Source organism: Numenius arquata, chromosome 1, assembly GCF_964106895.1.
Source record: "Numenius arquata chromosome 1, bNumArq3.hap1.1, whole genome shotgun sequence".
NCBI lineage: Eukaryota > Metazoa > Chordata > Aves > Charadriiformes > Scolopacidae > Numenius > Numenius arquata.
Window position 1 is genome coordinate 74,754,154 of NC_133576.1, and position 20,848 is coordinate 74,775,001.

General features: G+C 40.5%; 1 protein-coding gene across 2 annotated transcripts in view; it reads left to right on the top strand.

The window, feature by feature from the left end:
* RASA3 (RAS p21 protein activator 3) overlaps positions 1 to 20,848 on the top strand; it is a 134,321-nt gene that overhangs the window by 91,659 nt on the left and 21,814 nt on the right. For both annotated transcript variants that reach the window (XM_074144284.1, XM_074144293.1), the window contains exons 6-8: positions 10,579 to 10,659; positions 13,446 to 13,518; positions 17,843 to 17,922. In XM_074144284.1, the coding sequence (XP_074000385.1) occupies positions 10,579 to 10,659; positions 13,446 to 13,518; positions 17,843 to 17,922 (234 nt within the window). The remainder of the gene's footprint in view (positions 1 to 10,578; positions 10,660 to 13,445; positions 13,519 to 17,842; positions 17,923 to 20,848) is intronic.

Genomic DNA, 20,848 nt, shown 5'->3' on the forward strand with positions numbered 1-20,848 from the left:
TCTCCAGGAGGGATGGTCCCTTTCCCTGCTGAAACTTGTAAGGGAGAGGCTGTAGCAGGAGGCAAGCGCACCAACAGCCATAACAGCATACCCAGTACTGGTAAGAAAGGGCAGCAATTGGTCACTGAAAACGTTATACTAGCTCTGAAAAGCGGCACGTGTATTGCCTAACATGTGAGGTGTTTCAGTGCTTACTTCAGTGATTTTGGCATAATCAAGTGTCACTAACTAAGTGGCCTAGTAGGACCAGAGGAACAATATAAAGTAGGCAAGTCACTGTCCTGGGACAGCTGTTTTTTAAATGACTGGTTTATGAATCCTGTTTGATCTCTCCTCTTGCCAAGTCAGAGACATTGAGGAGGATTTTTCAGTTCATTTCATTAGAAAGTCCATTACAAAATGTGCTTTTTGATGCCTGTGATGTTTGTGCTTCTTGGAATGAATAGCTCTATCTGCCATAATGTAAAAAATTTAGGTAAATTAAATTTAACAAGCCTGATCTGTGTGTTGCTGTTTGGATAACTAAAGAAGGACTCCATAGTTCTGCTTCCTGCCTTTCACAAAGTGGTCGTATCTGAATGCTGACTTGGATTGAATATTACTGTACTTTGTGTTTTAATAAAACATAGTTTTTGATGATGATGTGCCTTGATTCTCATGTTAAATACCTCATACTGTGATTTTTATTCTTTTCTAACCTCCCCTGTTTGATTACTGCATTGTCTGTAATCACAATGAGATATGTTAGCATCTTTCTAGTTACGTAAATCTAGATGGCATCGTTACTAATATTATTTCTTGAGTTCTAGTTGGTGAGCATTTTCGTGTTAACTGTGACACAATTTGTATAATCCTAGCCCTGTTCTCTTATCAAAAATTAATTCAGTACATCAGCATTGCTTGGGGAGTCAGTTTGCTATTTAACCGTTGTCAGGTTTCTGTAGTGGTGATGAATCAGCTTAATTTAAATTCCTTAATGAAAGTATTGCATGTGTAGGAAAAATCACTGCCCTTTAATAATGTGTTGTTAATCAAGATCCTAGATCCTCTGATCATTCACATAAATGTAATCAAAGTTGTTCCGAGTTGTTTCAAGTTGTTTTTTAAAGCATTAAAAGCTCCACCTACTTCAGTTGGCATGCCGAATACAGAAGGTTGTAGCCTCCGTGTAGTGTTTGAAGGCACCTTTGATTGTTTTCTAGGTCCACATATAATTACTTCTACTCTTTTTAAACTGTGAGCTTTTTTTTTTTTCATTCAGAAAGGTGTATTTGTGACTATAATACATCTGATTCATATAGATTCTCACATCATATATTTAAAGTGTCTTCAAGGATTTATTTAGTACAGAAATCATCATACATGGATTGGGTAAGGATGAGAAGAAGCTGACTGGGTTTTTCATTCTGTTGGTGCCACTGCTCTCATTAAACCATTTCATTCCCTTCCTGTGTGCACCCCCTGTCACCCAAAAGTTGTTGAGATTTGATCCAGACTTTCAGCTGATGCATTCCTTTGGCTGAAGAGTTCCAAGTTATTGTACTCTGTGGTTTGAGCGTGTCGTGGCATGAGATTTAGATACTTTCCTCCAATCTGCTGTACTTCATGCTCTCCTGGTTGTTACAGACATCTGTCTGTTCAGGTCGCTTACCAGCTTGTCTGCATTTTTATTTAAAGTATTACCATCTACGGCCAAGCTGGGATAGTTGTTTGACTTGGCTATACTCAGCACTTCGGAGGAAACCCTTACTCACCAGTGAGGTAGGAAACCCCTAGGTAAGTTAAGGACATGCTGCTTCTGTTTTGCTGTTTTGTTTCTTATAGTTGAATGCCCACCCTCCCCCCACCCCCTCCCAGGCGCCTTATTTCCTTCTCTCAAGTTCTTTAAAGCTTCTGGTTTTAGTCTCTTCCTCTCTTACCTTTTTACTTACTTCGTAGTCAGATCCCTGCCCATAGACACAAAAGCTTTCTCTTTGGGTGATTTCTTGGTAACTTTTGCCCTGTCAAGTATCACACTCCTTCATTGAGATGAATTTCAGTCATTCCAAAACTGGCTTCTTCATTTTGTCTTCCTTTTTGTCATATGATTATCAGTCTGTCTAATAGTTGCAGATGCTTGTGGCCGCTGCTGGATGGCAGAGGGGAAAAATCAGGGTGTGCTCATGCAGCTTGGATTGTTTGCTTATCTGCTCATGCACGTGTACAGTGACACGCAGGCACAGCCTGAAAAGAGGGATCGTGCCCTGTGCAAGCAGCTCTTTCCTGGGAGCAGGTTAAACTTGGACAGGCTTCAAGTCCATGTAGCACACTGTGTGTCTTCTTGAGACTGACCTATGTTTCCAAGCAAAGAAAAACAACATGGGAGACCTCTGTGTCACTGGCTGGCTTCATTATGTAGCCATCACTGCCTTTCTGTGTTCAACTCCCAGGCTGCCTTTTGGTCTTTGGTCTTTTTTCTTTCCTTATCTGCTTGTACTGACAGTATCTCGTTGGTTCCATTTAATATTGCCTTAGGCCACAGTCAGCTCAGCTAAAGCTGTTGTCTAGGCTCTAATCGTTTTCTACATATTATAATTGTTGTCGTTTTCTGCTTCACTCCTTTACATTCCTCACCACGCTGCTTTGACAAAAATGCTTCTGCAACTGCCTTGGTATGCTGACCCATTCCTTGGCTTTCTGCCATACTACATCAAATTCAAATTTCTTCACTTCCCCTATGAGAACCAATATAGTTCTGTCATTAGGAAATTCATCCTTTCCTTGATTGTACCTCTTCTTTTGTGTTGCTATTCCCTTATAATTTTTACATACTTCTGCAACTTGCATTTGGGTCTTCTGTCTCCTCTGAAAATCAATGCGTCCTAGAAACAACTCCTCCTTACTTACCCATTCTCTTCACTTTCTCACCATTCAGCTATTGCTACCTGTTAATGGAGTTGTAAGTCCAAGACCCAGGCAGGAGGAAATGATGATGTCAGTGCCAGTAATAGTCACTGAATCAGTGCAGTTCAAAATTTCAGCAAGCTTGTGTCTTTGTTCAAGGCCTCGGGGCACAGAAGATAATTCAACCATTTTTTATATTAACCTAGCTGAAAACTTTTCTGAAGTGGCTTTCAGGAAGCTTGCAACACTTCTGTATTTGGCTCATAAACTGGCTTAACTGCTAATGGATTAACTCCTTGTCCTGTGGGAACAGGATGGCTGACACCCACTTTTTAGTCTGTTCTTTTTATATAGTACAGAGTGCAGATGGCACTCTGTCAATGTGTGGTTTTAAAAGTCTTTCTAGAGCTGATATTGGGAGGCAAATTGGATGTTTTGAACTGTACCATGGAGGACAGCTCCCATATTAATAGCAGGAAGAAGTCCATGTGATTTTTATACTATTAATAAATGTTTAGATGTGTACTGACACAAGAAAATTTTGCAGTTTATTTGAAGTGATAGTGGGTTTAGGGCTGCAAATGTATTGACAGTGTTTCTTCTTTAATGAAACAGTTTTTGCATTGTCTGTAGTTTTACTGTAATATCTCTAATATTATTTGGTTTAGATTGGGAGAGCAGAGGTTGTGCTTATTAGCTTTCATTTGCTTTCTATTATTAGTTGGCTTTGTATGAAAATTTGTTCCTGTTTTGCTATAAAATATCTTTAGTAAATACTTGGGAAAGAAATCGTTGCTCGAACCCAAACGTCAACAGTCTATTCCTCTTCCTCTGCTCTGTCCAAAGGAAATCACCATTAACAGCCTTGTATTAACAAGAACTGTGCATGCGTGACAGAAGTGTTGCACATACAGAGCTTTCCAGTTAAAACCAAAAGCTAATCTGGGTGCTGCATGAGGCTGCAAAAACTGTTGTAGGTCAGCTCAGGAAGGAACCTTTGCTCAGGATAACAGGAGTTTAAGGACATGTTTAAATGTTTTCTTTGACTGCAACTATTCTGAACTCAGTTGAGAATGGGGAAGAAAAGGCAGTATTTATGTGGGGTTGCAGCTGTAATCTCAGAATTTCAAGGTTTCTGTTGTACTTTTGGTGTGGAGGCTCTGGAGGGTATTTTAAAGAGAAAAATTAAAATAATTCCCTGTACAGTCTCTTCCTCTGATCTGTACAAGCTCTACCCAGATTTCAGAAGCTGAAATAGGGGTGGGTTCAAGTGTATAATCTACCTTGTATGTAAATGTTTCAGAGCCAGTGCATCAAATGCTGTACAGCCATTATTTTAAGGGAATAGACATAGAGAGAAATGCTGGTCCCAGGTAAAGTTGTGTCACTTGTTTGAATGGGGCAGGATTTCATTTAATGCCACAGATCTTTATGGAAAAGTGAATATTTACATGAAGGGGGGAAAAGTAGCTCCAGTTAAGCAGTTACTGTCTCAGAGGTTAAGGGGATGGCAAGAGTTTTCTTGTTTGTAAGCCAGAACATGTTTATTCACCAAAAAAAATCACCAAAATTAAAAAAAAAAAAAAAAAGAGGAGGAGGGTATTATCCAAAGAGGATAGGGTACTGCTAGAGTTCATAAAGGAGAGTGGTTTTCCGGGAGGGGCAGTAAAAGATAGGATAGATTGGAGAGCAGCAGTGTGGCTGAAGATTGGATAAAGACTCTGGTTTCAGGTTTCCTGGAGACATGAATAGGTGAAAAGAATAGTAGAAAATTTTGTTTTGATACAAGTAGATAACTTCCAAAAGTCAAGGAATGGGTATTTTTAAATCTTCTTTTATGAGAGTTCACTTATTGGGAGTGGGCTTGATCCCTTGGCTTCAAATGTTCATCCAGAGGGCAAAGGCTTGACTCAATACATGGATGCAGTTTTGCCAGCCTCCTTATTCCCTGGGGACAGGGGCAAGGCAGAGTCAGAGTATGGACTGGTAAAGAAATTTTGAGGACGTTGGAATGTAGTTATCGTAGTACTTCTGATGATGGAGGCAGGGTGTAATTTAAAACCAGGATTTAAGTAAATTTAGAATTTTTTTGCCTTATTCCAGAAGAAACAGGCCACTTGGTCAGCCTCTTGGCAAAAAAGGGTTGTGTGCTTACATTAAGTCTTGAATGAGGATGGGTAGATTACTTTGTGGAAGCGAAGAGGAAGTGCAGGGTTTTTTCTGAAGATGCACTAACAGCAGTTCAGATGTGACATTTGGTCAGACCAAAACCCAGGACGCTCTCTGAGCATATCCAGTAGGAGATAAAGAATTATGAGAGCCTTCATATGGTGATGCACTCTTCTGGCCTCCAGAAATGTATGATTTGAGGAATTTCTGAGCTAGACATAGTGCCTTTGTGCTTATAGTTGTGGATGCAGATACATCCAGGCAAAGCCCCTCTAAAACACATGAATATGACTGGTTTAGCAAGACCCTGGTCACACACAGCCCAAGAGAATAAGAAGGAGGCCTGGGAACAGTTCCTGCTTGCAGTGGAAGCCAGAAATCAGTTCACTGGCCTAGAGCAGTTACCATGTGCCAGCACAGATGTGAGGTTGGCCAAGTTACCCATGGAAATGTATCATGCAACATTACCTCAAAGTTCTTCTTATACCACTGGGAATGAGTAAGGAGTTCGGATTGGGATGCAAAACTGCACTGAAAGAATGGGGCATGAATGTGGCAAGGAAGGGAGAAGCATCGCTTGTTTACTGTCAGACTAGACGAAAAGACTGGACTACTCTATTATGAAGTTAAAGATTAATAGCCTGTTTTATGTACCCTGAGAAGCCCATTCACAAAGGGACACTATTCAGAGGTGCTCCTTTACTCCTGGAAGACAAGGTACTCAGGATAGTACATATGTTACAAGATGATCCTATAATCAGTAGGTAAAAAGGAAAAAAAAAAAAAAAGAAAAAAAAAAGAAAGAAAAAAAAAAAAAAGGCATCCAGAGAGGCTTTAGAAAGTAAGTGACATACCCAGTGCTGGGGAATGTACCTTACCAAACAAGTACTTAGCATAAGCCAAAGATGCATTGTTTTGATGACACCTCTAACAAAACTGCCACAAAGTTTGCTTTTAAGTTGATACTCCTCTGTCTGGTCAGGCTTACCACAGAAAGTACTGAGTGTTCAAGAAATAATTAGATCATTGGAGCAAGCAAGGAGGAGTAAGTCTCTTGTCTTTGAAATGACGCAGAAAAGAACCTCAGTATGGACAAAAAATACACACGTGAGGTGGGACAAAGGCTCAAGATTAGGAAACGAAAGAGAGGTGGAGCAAGTGGAGGCTTGAAGTAGAAGATTAATACGATACATCAGTAAGCTTGCAAGTGTTAAGATTGATCCCAGGAACCCAATATGTATGGGAAAGCAATTAAAATACATGGATTATGCACAGTGATAGAAAGCTAGATTGTGTAGAGAAAAGAAAAAAAAGATGTTTTTATTTTCTGTTAAGGAATCACAGTGAGAAGACAGTCTGATTTGAGAAAAGAGAATGAGAACTGTGTGCTGTTCCTGACACTAGATTGAAACCGGGGGAAGAACTGAGCCTATGTACATTGGATGTGATTTAGTATACAAAGAACAGTAAATATGGATAGATGTTGTAACAACAGCTATGTCCCTTCTGGTTTCTTTTCTCTGTGACCGTTTCTGCGTTGGTTGTCCATTCTGGCACACAAGGATGCTCATGACACATGTGCATCCTGAACTAATCAGAAAGCATATAATTTTCAAATAATTTTTGCGATTCCACAGAAGGGGTGTGGAACGCCCACAGGTTTGGATCACCCTGCTGTTTCTCGCCTGTGAAGCCTGGGTTTGAGTATGATTGTGTGTAGGGGCTGTCTCGGTGACTGCAGCCCACGGCTTGTGGTTGGCAGCCCAGAGGCAGAAGGAATGCCTGTACTGTCAGATGTGAGCTGCTTAGCCTTTGTCGAAAAATCTTTTCTTGTTTCAAAACCTTCTCTCCCTGCCTCCCTCTCAACTTCTGTAATCATATAATTTAAAGGCAAGAGGGCAGGTTCATGGTGTGTTTGGGTTTGAGGTTTGCTTTTACCCTCTGGGAATTTTCCATAGCTTATTTACTCTTGTGAAGGTTTGGTCATGAACCACATTGAAAACTGAAATGTCTTGTTCCTTGAAACCTGTTAATTTTATAAACCACAAGCAAAATATAGTGAGGCAGCTGCATTGAGAGTTTTCCCATATGACCCAGCAATAACCTTAGCCCAGCCCAGCCAGGCTAGCTCTGTGAGGGATGGCTTGCCCTGCCCCAGCTGGGCTCAAGACAGCTAATGATCAGAAACTACCAGTTGGGCAGAAAAGATTCTAGCAGCCACCAGACATTTTTCCTCTGGGGCCTGATGAGTCAACTTGTAATTCTTGAATAATCTTGATTGCCTAGGCTTTTTTTCATTATCCTAGTACATGTATGTTAAATTAATTCTGCGGATGATTAGAGCAAAGGTGTTTCATTTTTACTGGCTTTATTCACTGCTTCCCAGTATTACTACCTCCAACCCCGAGATTATACCTTTGTTATACATTTCTTTTCCTATGTTTTTTCATCTAATCCAAAGATAAATTGTTAGTCTTAATAATGTGATACCCATGTGACAGAATTGAGGCTCCATTTTATCGTGTCTCTTGAGTAGCTGTCATTTTGTTCTGCCTCTTTTCCTGTTTGCCAATTAAAACCAGTATTTTGGTACCAGGTTGGGAGAGGAGTAGCGTTAATTTACCTAGCAGCTTTCCCATGAAACGAAAGCAGCTCTAGGATTACAGTTTCCTGCAACTAATGAGGCTATACTAACATGAGTTGACCAGATCTGTGCCTTGTTGAATTTTATTGTCTCTCCCCACGATGTTTAGTAAGATATAAGAAAAAAAAGGAGCACCTCTCCAGACAGACATAGCCTTCCTTCCTCAAAATCCAAAGTTTTCAGTCTTTTGCATGCTTTCTCCAGCATCCTTAAACAATAACTTAAACTTAAATTACCTAAAAAGCTTGGGATACAGTTTATGTCTGCCTCTGTTTCCTGTTTTCCCACATCATGTTTCTTTCAAGGTTGTTTTTGCTTTTCTTATTCCAACTGCACACAAAGAGCGGTCTTACTGTTAAGTCATCATGATTGTATGGGAACATCTGTGTAATTTTTTTTCTTTTGTTTTGGTTTTTGTTTTGGTTTTTCCCCAGAGAACATAAAAACTACCCTACTGTGTTAAATGCCCCTCTAGTCTGGCCTAGTACTGTTTCTGATATTTGCTGGTGAGTGGTACTTCACATATGGTATGATTGCTCCAGTGTTACACCCCTCTCAATCAGCAATTTTGGCTTTCCTAAGCTGGAGCCGGCTTCTGGACGATTAAGCTTCTGGATGATTTAATAGCTGCCTACAAATTACACTCCATGAGTTCATGTAGTCCTAGTTTGAATCTGTGTATTCTTTCAGCTTCCATAACATCCTATGGCAATATGTTTTGCAATTTTGTTATGCATTGTGGGGAAAAAGTACTTACTTTTGTTTATTTTAAACCTGCTCTCTGGTAATTTCATTATGTGCCCCAGAATTCTTATTTTGTGAGGAAATGTTCTTCACACCATTCATGATTTTGTAAGCTGTTCATGAATGGATAACTTGTGTTTTCTGAGCTGGAGAGTACAAACCTGGGAGAGCCACAAGCGATTAGAAGTCATCCTGTTCTTCTCCGTTTTTTGTAGAACACGCACAATTCAAGATATTCAAGTGCTCAATGACTTATGTTGCTGGGTTCTCTCTGACCAGCTAATGATACTGCTTGTCTTTTTGACTGTTGCTGATGGTTAATGTGATAACTGCAGAGGACTATCCATAAAAAAATATAAAAAATTATTCTATGTGGCAATATAAAAATAGATCCTATCATTGTATATGTGTATAGTTAGGATATGCATATTTTTGTGTGCATAACTTCACACTTTCCATCATTCAGATTCTTCTGTGATTTTATTGTGCAGTGATTTATAACCTCTACATATATAACATGCTGTCTGGGATCACTTTCTGTTATCTGCGTATTTTTGAAAAGACTGCTTTTATTAAAACAAGAAGCATACTCTCTCTGAACATGCTTTCTCTGTGTTTAAATTTCACATAATTCTTTCTGTATGGATGAGAACTGGCTTGGAAGCCATTCATCAACAGTAGAAAATTGGCTGACTGCAGTGAAGCCATTGAGTTACTATTTCATTTTAAGGAACTTACAGGCTGCCTTAAGGAAGCAGTGGAAGGGCTTGGGGGTTGACACTGACACTTGGTGTGCTGCTGTTCTGTTCAAACAGGAATGTCTTCAAACCACATCTCAATCTTCATGTACTTGCTAGGACTGTGTGAACCTGTTTAGATTGTACCTCCTCTGGTACAAAACCAATTCCTGTATTGGTTAAGAATATTAAATTTTTTCCTTTTATGCAGATTAAGTAATAGGCCTGTAGTTTCAAACTGTGTTTGAAGTCCACATAGTATGTTACCAAATAACTTGCTTTGTAGATAAAATTGTGGAGCGCTATCCGTTACTGAATTTTTCTCTATTGATTTTTTTAAAATACTCTTTTGTATCAAAGTTGCTGTCACTGAAAGAAGTACAATGGAATTACTTCTCTTGCTGATTTTATAGCACCCAGAAGTGTGCAAGGTATTTCACACTGCAAGTATAGTACTCCACACCTGCCCAAAGAGCTTCAGAGTTTGTCTTCACCTGAATTTTCCAGATATTATTGTGTAAATACATCAGCCCAACAGGCTTACCTGTTGGAAGCAGAACCCGTTCCAGGAGGGAGAGTCCTGGCAACTGGCTTGTCTGCCTTTGTTACCAGTCGGTGCTGCCCTTCCTCAGTGGGTTTTAACTTGTGAATCATGAAACATTTTTCACTGGTTTTGGGGTTGTGTTGTGTGGTTTTGTTTTTTTTTTCCTTTTCCAAAGAGATGTTGAAATGAGAGTGCAAAAGTGCAGGTTTCTCACCATGACTTGCAGCAAAACCCAATTTGTTCCATTTTGTCCCTTCAGTGTCTCTCTGACTTCTTTAGTGCAGAGCTGCTGAATGTGTTTCTTCAGTTTTGCTGTTTAAAAAGTTCTATGGAAAAAGATGGCTGTTGTCATACTGTCTCCTGGTCTGTAGATAACTCACCTTTACAAATAAGCCCATGTCAAATTTTGTCAAAAGCACCAAGGCCTTGATGAATGTGATTCTGAGAGATTACTTGACTACTGCTGGGATCTGGGTTGCATTTTTCAGTCTTTTGTTACAGAAGTAGATTCTGGGTTTGGTGGGGGTTTTTTTTGGTTTTTTTTTTTTGTGAATAAGCTGTCACAGAATTTTAAAGTGCTGACAGCTTCCATGTTGACAGCAGACTCTTATTTCATGAACCTTAAATTGTTGTACTTGCATAGTAAGAATCCTTTGAGTTAAGGTTTCTCTGTAATTTAACAGTATTTCTGACCCCGTTAAAGTTACTATTTAAGACCAAAATGTGTTTTCAAGTTTAGACATAAATTAAAGGCTTGTGCTTAGTGACATTTCAATTGCCTAATGCATTGCTTTTATTTACACTCCAGTCTCCTCCCATTTCATTGATTTGTTTTTCTGCTTTTTCTTCTTTTCTAGAGTTTTAGAGTGCCAAGGTCTGCCCATTGTGAACGGGCAATGTGATCCCTATGCCACCGTTACCTTAGCAGGACCCTCCAGGCAAGTATTGCGCATACAGGAGCTTCTGTTTTATAAGGATGGTTTCTGTTTCCTCTGTCTATTAGAAATTTGCATTCTCAGATGGACATATGGGAGTATTTAAACACCACTAGAATATGTTAAGTGTCGGTGTGTATATGTATGAGCTACTGAATTGTACTAGAGTAAGTAATTTGAGGCTTGTTTCAGTTTTGATTTATGTAAAGGTCTGAATAATTCCTGAATAATTTGAATATCCTGGAGTGTGTAATTTGTGGTTAGACTTAATTTGTGCATCTTCACCTCACAGTTGGAGGCCAGTTTTTGAGCAAATTTATTGCCTAATTTTGGGCAGGGGCAGAAGAGAAAACTGAATACATTAACATCTTGCAGAGTACGCACATTTGTATGTGAATATTTAGAGTCTTTTCACTTTCAAGGTGTGGCAAATTAATGTGTGTGTCGAAAGCCTGAGGTGATCCTATTATTTGATATATGTGGACATAATAGCATGGATAAAATTTGGAGTGAGGTTTTAGTAATGAGATTCTGCATAATACTCTCCAGTTCAAATTTAGGATTAAATTTTCCTGTTCTATTATAAAATTTTTCCATGGTATTGGGTGTCACTGCTTTGTTTCTGCTTATCTAGAGTCATCTTTTATGTCTGTGCTATGTTAGAAACAAAACAGCTCTGCTATGACCTCAAAGAAATAGATTTGGTTCCATGGTAACATTCATAATGTTTTACAATAATTTATTGAAAATGCTATAAATAAGATGCATCCTTGACAAATACCTACCTTGCATGCAGAGGAGTCTTTGAGACTGGTCTGTATTCTTCATCTTTGTCTAGGTGTGTTATGCCTTATCTCCATTAATGATCTGTGTATTTGAGTTGTATGCTTTGATGTTTTAAGCCTGTAACTTGTTTCATATGCTACTGGGTGACTATTACTGAAACTGTAAGGAAATTTTTTGACTACCCTTTGTATCCCTGAATGTCCAAACCTAACCTTTGTCTGCTTCCTTCCACCCCTCGGTCGGGATAATGTACGACAACTGATAACGTTATTTCCCTTCCGAATAAGGAGCATCACCTCATCCTATTCCTATTTGGTTTTTTTGGTGGGGGGAGAAGTCTTGCCTCCTATCTCCAGCAAGCAGCATGCAGCTTATTCCCATCCACTGCTTTGTAATTGCCCAGTAATTGTGCTTGCCTTAATCGCCTCCCGTTCTACATCCTGCTTCCCAGTCCCCTCCCAGATGGGCTTATCGGTAAAGAGGTTGATTGGCAAGTGTGACTGATGAGATGGGATAGGCAATCTGCCCTATGTCCTGGAGGCGATTAGTCTCTTATCTCTCAGCTCTTCGTAGGAATAGTGGGATATTCTTAATCTGTACATCATTCTCCTCTCTGGATTTTTCAGTGCCTCTCCTTTTAGAGTAGGAAAGCTGCTTTATTCTGCTGAATTGATGCAATGCCATTTTCAACAAATGTGCTGCTGTTTATTCTGTGATTTGTACTTGCAGAACCATCAGACTTCCTGACCAAAACTGTTTCTATGCTTATATTATATATATGGGAAAACGTTGTGCACTGGTGGACTGGCCCAATCAAGTCACACAGGAAGCCTGTACCAGCACTGGGAATTAGACCCAGCTTTGCTTGACCTCTGTAAAAGAATATGTAGAGTTGTCTGGTTAATATAAGCAGTTACAAGCTATCTAAGCAGCTTTGCTACATGAGAAATGGAGGATAGATTCTGGGATGAAATGATTAGTAGGTCAGTTTTCCACATGGCTGATGCGCCTCTCCATCTGTGTCTGTTTTATCTATGCCTTCTTATTACTGCAGAGCTGTAGGGGAAGATTGGTGACACAGGACAACACAGAGCTTTTCACTTGTAGGTAATGAGAACAAATCAAGCGTAGGTTCATAACATTTGGAAATCATCAAACAGCTGTTGGCTGGCCTGTGTGAAATGCATTGGCTGGCTCTAGCCCAGTGCCAAGCAGTTAGATGTCTGGATTCTAAAAGGCAGGTGCAGGCGGATGGCACTGCCCGTAGAGGATGAATGGGCAGTGCTGAACTTTCACTGGGCAACAGGCCTGACAGTGGTTTGAGGGAGGTCTGCCATGTCTTGCTCCTGTAGAGCAGTAGAAATTAAGAGATTTCTGCTCAGCACCACTCATATGAATTCAACAACATAATATTAACTAGGTGCTATTGGGGCTGCAGGGAAAAGGGTGGTATTATGGCAATAAAAATATTCTTACTGAGGAAATCATTCTGGTTTTTTTGATTATTTGGCACCACTGAAAAAGCATTCATTGATTCCTCAGGCCAGGATTATAAAATATAAAACACAAAAACAGCTATGTCAGTCTTCCTGTCTCCTGTTCTTTTAAGATATGAGGAATTTTTGAGTCACATCAAGGCTGAGACCGTCCGACTCCCTCAAATGTTGCTGCTCAGACCCCCATTCTTGACAGTTGCTTTGTACAGATATAAGATTCTGCTGGATCAAGCGAGTGATAGAATCAGGGTTCAAGGACTTGTGTTTAAGGGAAGATAACAAACTGTGACTACTGCTACTTCAGAGAAATAGGCATGCAGTGAATCCCTGTCTTAAATGTGTGCAAATGTGTATGCCTTGCTGTGCTTGGAGCCACATGGCATTCCAGTTTTATCAAATAAATCAAGTGGATGACTGTTTGTTCCTTGGTGGCTCTGTTCTTGGATCACACTTCTGCTAATGTTGTTTCTTACATTTGTTTCTTTTTTTTTTTTCCCCTTAATTCAGATCGGAAGCCAAAAAGACTAAAGTTAAGAAGAAGACCAACAATCCACATTTTGATGAAGTGTTTTATTTTGAGGTTGGTATTTCAAAGGAACGGGTGATAAGCTGAAATACTATACTGTAGATAGTTGGCACAGCATCCTGCTCCATGTTGTGCCAGCTGTCATCTTTGAAGACTGTTTCAAAGTATGGTGCAGGGGAAAGAACTACCCAGGATCAGACTAGCCGTCTGCTGAGGGAGTAGTATATTGCTTCAGCTCACATGCTCTGTAGGAAAAGCTTCAAGGTGAGCACTTGTGAACAGCAGGCTTTACACTCCATTGCGACTCACCCCAGGAGAGTTTTGAAAAGGACAGTTAAAAACAGGATTTAAAAAGAAAAAGATATTTTTCTTTATTTTTTCTTAGCCTGTGGTTTTATAGTTGCTCCACCCTGTCTTTCCCAGTCAATGGGAGGAAGGTTATCTCCTAGGAACACTGAAAACTGTAGAGGAAAAATACACTTAAACTGGATGTTCTGGCTGTACCGGTCTGCTGCAATACCAGCGCCTTTCCTCCCAAGTGGGTGAAACCTCAACAGCTTTATTTAATACAGAGCATTTTCAACAGGTCCAGTTAAGACAAAGTATAGCTTTTATGAAAGTGCTCATTTTGGTTCTTTCTGGCAAGAGTAGCTGTAATTGTGGTGTGTCCATACATATATGTGCATGTGCTTATAATTTGGATACCTCCTGAAACTTTTTATTCTGTCTTCTAAAGTATGTGTATCTTTCTCTTTTCTTTTTTTCTTTGACATCTCAGTCCCAGTCTATGCTTAGCTGTTCTATTTCAGTAGATACCTCAAGAACATATCTGGCATAATGAAGTTGATGGAAAAGCCAGAGTAGTGCAGTGCAGTTGGCTTATCATTGAAAAGTCCTTTCTGCCCATACGACTTGCAGCATTCAGGTCATGTTTGCATGAGAGATTGTTGCTGGTGCAGAGATGGCACCTGGGGATGCGTTTTTTCAAGTCAGTTCAGGGGCACAGGCAGACACATCGAGAAGGAGAGCTGGGGAAGAGAGCCATACAAGTGCTGTTGCATAGGGCAGATCTGAAGTGCATGTATCATTCTTGGCAGTGACAGTGAGGGGCTTGTTGCTGTCTTCCCCCTCCTACAAACCACCGTCTTTGCCTAGAAGCTGACAGTTGTACTGACTAATCTGAAGTCGGTCACACCAGCAGAAACATGCTCTTGTTGATGGAATGTATTTGGATTTGAGCAACAGATATAGCAAGTTCTTTATTGACACTGCCCTTTATTCTCACTGCCCAAAGAGGTGGAAGCTGTGAGGGCTAGCCAGGATAGCTATCTAGGGTAATCTTTTCTCCGTTAACCCAACACATCTCTTCCTAGGATATAACTTTTCTGCAGGCTTAACTTTAGCTAGCAGCGAGCCTTTGTGCCTCCTTGCCTGACTCCGTGAGACTCTGTGGAGGTCCTGCATGGGCACGGTTGGTGGGGGAGAGATCCCCTGGTACTGAGCGCTAAAATGGTGGTGAGGTGTCTGTGTGTTTACTCAGGGCTGCCCAGAATTTCACTCTATCACCTGCGGCCTTTGGCAGTGACACAAGAGTGATGCTATGTGTAAATAAAGTAAAATGGGCTTCCTTATTCTTAACATAGACAGTTCTGGAGGCATCTGTCAGCGAGAACTTTTTCATGAGAATGCAATCCGGGAATTCAGACTGTAAAGCACAAAACTTCACCTGTCTGATTCCTCAGCCATCTGTGAGCTGCAGAAACAGCAAACCTTTGGTATTTAAACACTAGACTTGGCAGGTGGTGCCATATTAGGAGAGGAAGGAGAGAAACAGAAAGCGTCTTCCAGCTGGAGTTGTGGAGTGGGCTGGAGGCTTGCTTAGCTTGCCTTTATGCTGAGAGCTTGCGTGCAAGTATCAGCAGAAGCAAGACCTGAACTCAAGCCTATGCCCCAGTCGTTCTGCTAACTCAGAGCAAAATGTTTTCTGTGTGAGTAAGAGCAGAGCTGGGGAAATGTCTGAATCAGCCAGAACTCTGAAACATAAACATACCCTTAGTGCAGACAGAGCCATCATAGATTTATGTCATTTTGAGAGTAGTTAGTACATATCAGGCTAAATGTCTCCAAGGAACAAAGTTCAGTAGAACTGCTGTGACTGGGAAATACATTCACTAATGAGACTTGGGCAGACCTGTGGCTGGTGCATGCTAATGGAGCGCTCTGATTCCTGTGGAGCTGCACAGATTCATGCTGTTGACAGCGGTTTCACTTACTGCTTCCAAACAGCTTCATCAGCTTTCCTGCAGTCTGCTAGCACACTGATTGGCCATGCCTCCAAGGTAGAAGCTGATCTGTAAAAGGCCGTGAATGGGTGCTTTCCTTTCTGCATCCAAAAGTGGCACAGATTTAATTTTTCTGAATGGAAAATAGCTTATCATTGGCTTGGGAAATCTAAGGGCTTATTTAAGGAGTGCTATGAGCGAAACTTGCACCTGATGGTTAGGAGCCATTTTCACCACCGCTCCAGCTGCAGCATGGTGGGGGGGCTCGGAGTTCTATATGCAACTACAAGAAAATGCCACTTTTACAGGAACCGAAGAAGGTAGTGCTGGGGACCTGTTTGCTGAAAACCTGCATATGCTGGGGAAAAAAAAAAAAAAGAGCAGCTGATAAATGGCTTGTCAGCTTTGCCTAAAGAAAGAGACTAGCACAGCAGAGTTATGCCTACCCCCCTTTTTTTTTTTTTTTTTCTTTTTTGTAAAATGGTAGGTGGCAGCTAGCTCAGCGCTGTGGACTGGGAGTTGCCTCATCTCCAGTTCCATCCTTGGAATGGATGGACTTCATACAGCTGCCTTTTTAGGAATACCGCTTCTGAGCTGTATTAATCTGCACACTAAGCAGTGGTACAGGTGAACAGAGAGACCTTGTACATGCAGACTCCAGCAAAACTTCTCAGAAAAGTGTTTATTTAGAAGGGATGTGCCATAAGTTACATCTATGCTGTAACTTTTTTTAAATCGTGTTACAGGTAATAAAAGACTTAAAACTTTGCTTCCTTTATTAAAAATTGCACCATTAGCTTCACAGTGGTAGTAGAAAATGTCATGTGCGGTTATGTAGTACAGTTTACACTGTGTGTAGATAAGAAAATTTGTGCTGAGCTGCTGAAGTTGTAGGCTGTATTTAAATCTTCTGTGCTCTTGGGCTTATAGGTGCATCTAATTAAATTACTCTAGAGGGCTTGATCTCCAGTGCTTCTAGGACCTTTTAGTTTTTATGTATCACCTTGAAAGTGGTGCCTGCCTCACACATACAGCAAAAAGGCTCTGTTGAGTGTCTTCGTGCTGAGGATTCTTTTCTGGTTCCTCTCCACTTGTGCAGCTATATCTTTGCATCTCTTGTTTGTACCATCTCCATCTGATGTACAATCTAAAACCAAGAAGTCAAGTTTACAATAAAAGCCAGTTTTTGTGAGTGGGAAGTATTAAGCCACAAGTGCATTTAAACCTACAATAAAGTTCAGCTTCTGTGTGCAACCAAGAGCTGAACCCACACATCATACACACTTGCATTTGATCAGTTCCTGCTGTGGTTTTAGCTGGGTGGGGTAACCTTCTTCTCAAGTTTCTGATGCACTGTACAAAAATACAACCATCAAAGTCTTTTTATAATCACGCTAGAAAACAAAATTTAAGAGATGTTTGTACAAACCTTTTTTTGCTAATGCTCTGCACTTACAGCTATCTTCCCATTATTTTCTGCCTGTGCTTTGCTGTTTATCAGTCTTGCAAATACTGTTGGTGAACTGTGCACCTGGATCGATATTCTGATATGCATAACACAGGCTAGCATCTCTTGGACAATTGATCAGCTCAGTTTTTATTGTATGGGCATGATATATTGACTTTCAGGATATCAGGACAGGCAGAACTTCGCAATTTTAATTGGATACACTGTAAAATGTTTTTAAGGGTGGTTTTGGTTTGGTTTTATCCTCTTCAGAGTGCCTCAGGCCATCTGTTGTACAGCTGTATTTAAACCCCAATTATTAATTGCCCCTTTATTTCCCTAGGTAGATTATAGAAGTGCTACTCCTTTCCATGATTTTTTTATTTTGTCAATCTAAACTCAAAGATGTACTGATGTTAAAGATGTCCTTTCTCTGTAAATAAAGTATGAAGTATCTAGTCACTCTTGGATATGACTGTGTAACCACTGCTTTTGTATAGCTGGGAATGTGTGTCAACATGCATGCATGAATGTTTTCAGAATCGGTACTGAAGTCACTGCTGATAGTCAAAGGCTGCGATCTTCCAGAGCTTTGTACAAGTAACTTTTGTATCAGATCAACTTGTTAACGTTTCTTCCTTTTAATTAGGTTACAAGACCCAGTAGCTACAACAAGAAGTCCCATTTTGATATTGAAGATGTTGATGAAGTTGACAAAATGGAGATTAGGTAGTGTATTTTATACTAATACAGTTGTCTCCCAAAGTTGTCTTCCAACTTTGCAGTAGGCTCAGTTTTTAAAGTGGCAAGCATGGGTTTACTGTTGATAAATCAAGATGAGTCTTCCTCACTGTATCTGTATGTTCATTTACCTCTACTGTCCTGTAGATTGTATCTGAATATGTTTGGTGGTTCTGCTGCAGGAGAGATCCTTATTATTTTCCTTGGTATCCTATATATGCTGTGTGTATACTAATGTGTGGCTGTAATTAAGCACAGCCTTTTATGTCTGGGCTCCCCTTTCCTCTCTCCCTCCCTCAGTTTCCCAAGAGAGCCCAGAAGCCTCTATGATGCTCCTAGTTAAAGGGTCTGTTTTCTTTTATCACTTAATTTTAGCAACCCATATAAGGTCCTTCTTCCCTGAAAGGAGACTCTTGAACTCAGAGTTTCTCTGGGGCAGAGGCAGTTTCTCTTCTCTTTTGCCTGCAAAACTTTAACTCCTTCTTGCAAGGCTGTGTATGATACGTGTGAAATCCCATTGCGCAGGAAAGAAGCAATCCTAATTTCAAAAACAAAAGAACACCACTCTACTCCCTGCCACCCACTGTTTTGAAACCTGCTGAGGCCTGTTAACTGTGTCTGTGGGGAGAGGTGAATAGAAAGAGCGGAGAGGAAACAATAGGAGGTGCAAAACCTAAAGGTATCACATGCGTCATACCATCACATACATTGAAACTTGGAGACTTAGGCCAGCTGCTGTATCTGCATCAAGTGGTGAGAAATCTCCCTCTCCTTTATGCTAGGATTTGGAGGAAGAAAGGTTGAGGGAGAACGGTGACACCCCCTTCCTTCCCAGGTATTCCCACTAGAGAGGTGGTGAGGGCTTATCTCCCAAAACATTCCCTAGTCCCCTCAGAAGCACAATTGGCTGTAAGGAAAGGAAGAGGGGAGACCAGGAAGAGGGAACAATACTTAATCCCAGCAAGCAAGACACATCTGTGTTCACCAGTGAATGGATGAGGGCCGTTCTGATTTGATGGTCAGCTGCTGATTGATGTAACCTGTTAGTGTAGTATCACAACACTGCAAGACCATTAATGGATTTGTGTTTGCCATGGCTCTGTGTGATGGCAAAAGGAAACTTCATACTCGAGAGAGACAAGCAGTACTCTCTTTCTCTGAGAACATCTGTGTCAGGCAGTGTAAAGGTAGCTGGTTAAGGGCAAGCCACAGCTAATTCATAGGAGAAAGAACAAAGATCCAGATTCAGTACCATGCTGCTTTGGTGGTGTCGATGTTGCAGCACAGCATGTGATCTAGGCCTAGCACGAGACCATATTTCTGCAAAGCTTTGCATGGTGTAGGCAGGGAGGCGGTAACATGTCCATATCCTATGGAAAGTATGTGATGGAATGGGCAACTGAACAGTGTCTTGGGATTTCCAGTCTAGTCTTTGTAACCATGATGTGCAGCCACCCACTGATTTTAAAGGAAAGCTAGGATTCTCTGGTAGTTTTGTGACTCTGGAAGGGGGCCCTAGACATCGGTGGACAGTGGTTATGCATTGCTTAATATTTCAGTTGATTCTTATTTTTTACAACTGGACTAAATGGAATGATACAGTTGTTTTACTTAATATATCTTTTGGAAAAATGACTTCTCTGCAATGATAATGTATGTGGAGCTGAGCTTCAGAAAGTCTTTCATTCCTTAAAACCAACACATCACAGTGTGGTAAAGTTGAATAGTTTGTGAGGAGGCTTACAAAATAGTTGGGAAAAGATTAATCAAATTATAGACAAAAGCAGATAAAGTGTTAGTCGTGGTTGGGCAAACTCTTTGCTCAGAGGTTTTGTCCCCTGTAGGACAGAGTGTTTTTGTTTCTGTCTCAGGTTCCCCTTCCACCCCCACTCACTTCCTCCAGTCTATTTAGTCAGAGTCAGATTGCCCCCATGCCCTCTGGACAGATCGTACAATTTATGGGTTTGGGGGTTTGTTTTCTTTTTTTCTCCTGAGACAAATACCATTCCACAGGGTAAAGAGAAGACTTAGTCTCTCATGGTTTCTCTCTAAAGCTATGAAAGTTTCTCTTTTTGAGTGGGTGTAGGAAGTTGCAGGCAGGGCATATCAACAGTTAGGGACCAGATGTTATGGTGAAATTCATTGTTTCTCCTCCCCCATCTCTGTTTCTTTCTTTCTGTGACTACAGTCTGACCAGTTTCAGAATAACACTTGGCATAATTTTGCCTTTTAAAAAGCTCAGAAAACAGTAATCTTTTAGACTCTGAGGTCTGTGTATTATGACTTTAAAAATGCTGCTTATGCTTTATACTCCAAGCGCACAAAACAATAATTTCAGAATTTGCATGCCTGCTTTGCTTCCTGTGTAGTGTGAGATCTACCTTGAGTTGGTAGTTCCTCTCCTACAGATCCTTTGCACTGATTTTTTTTTTTTTTTTTTTTTTCTGTAACTTAAGTTTCTGTGGAGGAACACCCTTTGGCTGCGTATGTTTCGAAGTGTTATTGCTCATGGGCATCTTGAAAGAATTTGGATAAACTAGAAACCAGTAGCCTGTAAATACTTGGTAAATTGTAAGTTTGACTGTGTGTAAAGAAACGTCTCAAAAGATTCCGCTCCTCCTGAACCTGCTTTTAGCCGTCTGAATTAGTTAGCAAGACAGTAGCCAACCAGATATGGAGAAAGAGAGGAGGTTGAATTCTCAAAGAAGTTTTTTTCTTTTGGGGAATTCTTGCCCTGCAGAAATACTGTCAAAATATCAGAGTTTGAAGAACTTTACCCAGCAGGCATGCAATGTGAGCGGATGGTATGTCTCGTGTATGAAACTTGATGCATGAGACACTGTTGAGAGATACAAGGCTCAGGGGATTTAAAAGTGGCATACTCTGCATTTACATAAGGTAGGATAAACCTTTA